The 6,555-nt window shown below is 34.1% G+C and overlaps 1 protein-coding gene across 1 annotated transcript; it reads left to right on the forward strand.

Annotated features, from left to right (window-relative positions):
- Positions 1–97: 97 nt before the first annotated feature.
- Positions 98–3,442, forward strand: LOC137386958 (probable tubulin polyglutamylase TTLL9). Its single transcript, XM_068073205.1, has 2 exons — positions 98–1,199; positions 2,917–3,442. The coding sequence occupies exons 1-2, from the start codon at positions 170–172 to the stop codon at positions 3,099–3,101; spliced, it is 1,215 nt and encodes a 404-aa protein (XP_067929306.1). The 5' UTR covers positions 98–169; the 3' UTR covers positions 3,102–3,442.
- The last annotated feature ends 3,113 nt before the right edge of the window (positions 3,443–6,555 follow it).

Below are 6,555 nucleotides of genomic sequence, written 5' to 3' on the forward strand. Positions count from 1 at the left end.
GTTGAGACACATAGCCTAGTAAACGGTAAACAGTCGATATGAAAAGGAATCGTGGAACTTTTTCTAGTTGATTTCGATCGGAAATATGGGCAGAAAAGATCTTAAGAAAGGTATTATAGATAGACCAATTAGGTTTAGGACGTCTTTGTCTAACACCATAGCAGACGTTATGAGAGGAAGAGGATGGCAAGAAGTCACTAGTGAGAGTGCTCAGCCAAATGAGTGGGACATACATTGGTGCGACAGAGAGTGGTTGAAAGAAAACTATGATCACACATACTTTCAAGAACATGTGAGAATTTGCCACTTCAGAAATCATTATGAGCTGACACGCAAAAACTTGATGGTAAAGAATCTTCGAAGAATGAAAAAGCTTGTAGAGAGAGAAAATGGTAAAATGTCAGGGCAAGCCTTTGAGTTTTATCCAACAACCTTTGAGCTTCCATCTGAATACCATATCTTTGTTGAAGAATTCAAGAGGTTTCTGGGACACATTTGGATAATGAAACCAGTAGCAAAATCTCAAGGGAAGGGTATCTTTTTGTTTAAAAAGTTGAAAGACATAACAGACTGGAAAAAAGGAGAGTATAGCGCTAACCCAGACCCTTCAATCCCTACACCTGAAACGTATGTTGTTCAGAGATACATTCACAATCCATATTTAATTAATGGAAGAAAATTTGACATTAGAGTTTATGTGCTGGTGACATCTTACAACCCTCTCAAAGCCTGGTTGTACAGAAGCGGGTTTGCTCGGTTCTCCAACCAGAGATACTCTCTCGAGTCAATAGATGACTCATATGTTCACCTGACCAATGTGGCGATTCAAAAAACAGCCCCTGACTATGACCCTGAAAAAGGAAGCAAATGGTCGCTGCAGCAGTTGAGGCGATATCTCACGGCTAGACATGGAAGGGAAGCTGTTGACAAAACATTTTCAGAGATGGATAACATATTCATCAAGTGCTTACAAAGTGTGCAAAAAGTCATCATTAATGATAAACATTGCTTTGAAATGTATGGCTTCGACATTTTGCTTGATGAAAACCTAAAGCCCTGGCTGATAGAAATCAATGCATCTCCATCACTAACAGCAAGCAGTGGAGAAGATTATATGCTTAAGTATGGGCTCCTCACCGACGTCCTCAATGTTATTGATCTGGAAGGCAGGCTGAGTGGAAAAGAAAAACGAGTGGGAGGTGAACACTTTGATTTTTAAAATCTATTTGCTTCTGACAAATAAATTTATATCTATACAAATTACATAAATATATTTATGTATACATATATATATATATATATTTATTAATGTTGGAGACGCTAGTTTTGTAAAGAACAATACAACAAACACTCGATACACCATGTGCAGAGTGAATTAAAATTTAATATAAAAAAATATATATAAAGCACACTAACAACTAAGAGCTCTATATATCTTATATTATATATATATATATTATACTCTATACACTATACTATATATATATATATATATATATATATTTATCAATGCTGGTCGTTCATCGTTGTATATGTCCATCTATAGCTATTAAAATCTTAGCATATAGAATTCGTAAAGCAGAAGATTTGATCTCCAAATCGTCCGCCAGTATGACACCTTACTAAGTCACACGAGCGTGATAGATTCGCTGGGCAATATATGTCGCTATATGGGAGCAAATAGGCTACCGCTTTTGGTCATGACACAAAGTGATGGCGTAATGCCGTGAGAAGTGGTAGCTCTTACAAGTAAGCTTGCTCAAATTATCCATTGGCAATGTACCAAGCTAATAGCAAGTGGCAGGCAACTCTAATTATCTCTCATTGTTTATAAGCTGATTGTTTATAACCGGGTAGCACATCTAGTATATATTTATATGTTTATATATACACTATACCATATATATTCATATGTTTATACATGTATGTATAAACATATATATATATATATATATATATATATTATATGTATATGTTTGTTATATACATGTATATGTAGCATGCAGAGCACTTAGCTGTTCGCTTTCTTTATATTTTATATTATGCTATAACTCACTCTGCACATATATACAGCTATATATTTGGTAAGAAATTTATTAAAACTTGACTAAGCAAAAATTACTAAAAGTTTCATATTACACAAAAGGTGTGTAACACTCATCAGATAAAATGCTTAGTGAGGACTATACACAAAGTTCTGCATTAGCTGGTAAACTAAAATAAAAGCTCAGGTATTAAAACCTACTAAAAAAATTAAAAGTAGATGGATAGGTTCCATTATGTAACGCTATTTCGTAAAAGATGTTTCTTAGAATGTCTACACGTGGATATTAGTTCACTGAGTTTGTTTAGAGTTGCCTTCTCAGGTCTTTAAATGATGAAATATTTTTCCAAAGTACATAATTTGCAATTTCCGCTGTTTTTAAAGTAAGGCTTGGCGTATGATAAAGTGTGTGAATAAGGCTTGGCGTTTTTATCATATCGAGTGTTACATACCTTTTGTGTAATATGAAACTTTTTGTAATTTTTGCTTAGTCAAATTTTAATAAATTTCTTACCAAATTTATAGTAAGCTCTACTTTAGTATCGAGCACTTTATGCTGACTTATAGCCTATACTTTATTACATATACAGCTATATGTATAAGCAAGCTTAGTAGAAAAGTTTTACTTTGATGATTGTTGTATGTATGAAGCCTGATGTGGTATCAACTTTTGCTATAGAGAATATCAAATAAAATCATATCTGAAATCATATAGTAGTCTGAGTGCTCACACCATTGTGTTGTATGTCATTATCCGTATTAATCTCAAGGACATATACATACATTAATTCATTCCAATGGCGGCCTTAAATTATATTCCCTTGTAATCTTGTAACTATGTTTTTAAGCATTTTTATTACTGGTTCTTGTAGGGTTTGATTTGATTTGGGACGATGGACAAGTTATGGAAGATGACAGCCTTTGGGATGCAGTCTGCATTTCATCAGAAACTCCCAACTCATTTCTTGGTTGCTACAATGATGATAGAGAAGAACAGCTAGCCAAGCTATACAAGTCACTCGCTCTCACGAAGGCTAAACAATCTGCTGCTTCATAGCCTTGTCGTCTCTTGGAGCAAGGTCAACGTTGTCTTACAAAAGCAAACAAGATTAGTAATGGTGTACTCTAAGAGTCATTCAAAATCATCATAAGACAAATACTTCACTTATAATCTCACGTATTTTATGAAAACTTGTTAATGAAATTAGCTATGAATACAATAGTGTGAAATATTCATGCCAGGGTGACCTCGCTTGCGTAAAATTGAGGGAGTTGTTTACACACTTGCGAAGTACGACAACTTCTAGAAAGTGTGTGACAATTTTTTTAATCCACTGTCTGTAACCAATTTTCAAAAATTAAATGTATCTGAGTTTTTTAAATTTTATAATCATGGTCTTTTTTTGTTTATTTATTTAAATATATATGAGTTCTGATATCTACAATCAAGCGATTTTACCTCTTCTGTTCACATATTTTATTATAGTCAACAGCCATTTCACTTGTGGATGTAAGCTCGGCATGTTTGAACTGAACTTCATGCAAGGATTGTTTTGAATTTCATTATTTAAGATACTAGTTGAAGTCCTACAACAGGCTAAAGTAATACAGCACATAACAGCTTGCCCCTGAGGTATTACATTTTGATTAGTATTATGATATAATCGCTAATAAAAAACTTATTTTCATTGTGTACACTTTGTGGTCACATATCATATCTCACTCTTTTGCAGTTAGTCGAGGTGACTAAGACTGTCTATGATTGTAGCTTACATAGATTGTTCCATAGAGCTGCATGCAAGGGTTGAAATGATTTCTGGCTTTCGCTGAGTCAGATTCACTCTTTTGACAGGAAGGATATGGTGAGAACAGAGTGAGACATGTTAGTATTTCTATCCTGTTACAGTGGCTAACCGATAGATCGGCTTTTTTATTCGCATCCTCTGAATACTGCCATATGTCATCTAATGGCAAGTAAACATGGCATTACTTGTTTATTTCAAAGCGCCGTTATAAACAAATTTTACGAAAGTGTGAATATCTTTGATGGCTTCAAAAAGTTTACAAGTCAATCACATAAGTTCTCCAGAGTCTACGATTGGGCTAAAAAACCAGCTTGTACTCTATTTGATGTATATATGTAATTAAGGTAATAAAGATATATTTAAAATATACTACAGTTGTGTTACTAAATCTATATAATTTTATGCAAAGGCAGCCCACAACCTTGCATTAAAAGAATTTGACGGGAAGAATTTGTTATATTTAGTTTAAACTTTAAAGCATAATTTAAACCTCCAAAAAGAACCTAATGGAAAATGAAATAAAAACGTAGTTATGATGTACTGCATATCTTCAGCTCATTCTAGAATTGAAACAATATTTTCAGTTAATTGAACCTAAACCTAAAATTATATTGTAGTTTGTAAGCTGGTAGTCTCGTGCACCGGGAGAGATCATCTCGTGTAATCAGTATGTCCGCGATCATTCCACACCGCTGCAATGTGGTTCAGTGATGCAGTTGATAGTGCGCTTGGCTGCAAATCTGCATACCCAAGTTCAATTCTTGTGTGATGTAATCCATTTCCTAATGCTTTAAAATTGCAAAATTGCTAAAAGTTTACCAACCATAACCACCCATCTACAAAGTTTCCATAGTTTTGTCAGTTTGTTTGTTTTCTTTCACATTAAATCGTGACATAATAAGATTATAGAAAAAGTAAGGTGCAATGTGGGGCCATATGCGCAGTAGCATGGCTATTGGAGGTACAGAGCCCGAGTTAACATATGAGATTGATTGTCAATGAAAAAAACAAGGTTGTCTAAGCGATAGAAACAGGAGCAAATCTATCCCAGAGAGTCCAGCAAGTACTGCTTCAAAGCAGCTCTAACACCATCATGACTACTAATTTTCCTCAGCCAAATTGGCAAGGAATTCCATGCTGATGACACGATAAGCAACCCACCTATGGCCACCAGTAGAGGAGGGTGAAAGAGGTAATGAAAATAAGGAATGACGAGTGTTGTAACGTGTTGACAAGTTAGTTTGAGATTTAAATTGTGTGAGATTTTAATAGTTTCATGCTTGGTATATAATATATATAATAATATATAATATATATAATATAATATATAATATTCAAAACTTTGATCTTCTGGTAGAAAATTGATCAACCAGAAAACAGAAGGAAATCCTCAGATGCTCACATAAGAAAACAGGCAAATTTTAAAGTTTCAGCCAATCACAGAGCTTGATACAGAATTGCCCAATTAGAAGCTAGTCGACACTGACTGATCAATTTTTAAACTTTTTTTCTGATTGGTGACACTCATTCAGTCACCAAATGCCCCTCCTGTACTAGTATTGCTGTTGCATTAATTCTTGTCATTCGCGAGACTTAACACGAAAAATTGTTCTTTTTTCAAATTAATTTGTATTTTTTAAGGCATTTGCTCTATTCAATATATTTTTGATCAAACCACTTGTGGAAGCTTTTTTGGTTTGGTTTTCAAGGAATGTGGTAAGTAATTTGCCCTGATGCAATGAAGTCTATAGTGAATAAAAGTCAGAAACAAGGCTGCTTAAGTTAGATACATAACTAAATACATCACTGGAGCACACGAGGGTAAACGAAGTTCTTTGTCTGGCCGAGGAGAGAGAGAATGTGAATCACGCATCGTGAATTTTAAAAACGTACAGCGTACATTTTAAAAGCTTTTTTTTTTAAAACAAGATGCAGCTCACAGAAAAACTCGGGTCGCTAAAAAACTTGACTATTATGTCGCTAAAACGTTGAGAAAAAAGATTGCACATCCCAGCAATTGAACCAAGTGCATTCGAAATTTCTCGTGAATAAATATTCGAAGGAGTATCATACAGACATTCATTGTATCATATCAGGGTGTAGCCTCAGTGAGATACAATATAAGCTAAAAGCAAACACCTACTCATGTTTCTAGAAGAGCCATAATCGAATGTTTATTCTGCAATTTCTTGAGACTATTTAAAAATTTATAATTTATAAAAATTTATTTAAAAATTTTATAATAATTTATAAAAATTTATAAAAAAGTATGTATATATATTATATATATAATATATCCAATTTGTAGAATGCTGTTTGTTGTCACTGAAGGAAATACTAATTTGAACAGTCTCTGAATTTTTTGATGTCAGCGGTTTCCCATGCCTATCATCATTTTTTATTGACAGTCCAGAAAGTTCAATTCTAAAACAGGAGTAATGAGTAAACTACATTATCAGTAAAACCGACAATGCAACAAAAACATTGGTCAATACGCAAGTAGCTTAGGGCTAGGATCTAAGGCTTTGCCATAAACGCACTACTTGGGAATTTATCATTGCGCAAGTGTTTCTCTGTAGGCGAATGCATGGTGTTAGGCCAGTTAGTGAAGTCCATGGTACAAGACATTCAACTCTTTCGGAGCGTGAAGCTCAAAAGAATTTAATAGTGAGTCATAAAACAAGGGTGGGCAGTGTTAGCGGGTGA

The sequence above is a fragment of the Watersipora subatra genome, chromosome 2, assembly GCF_963576615.1.
Source record: "Watersipora subatra chromosome 2, tzWatSuba1.1, whole genome shotgun sequence".
NCBI classification, from domain to species: domain Eukaryota; kingdom Metazoa; phylum Bryozoa; class Gymnolaemata; order Cheilostomatida; family Watersiporidae; genus Watersipora; species Watersipora subatra.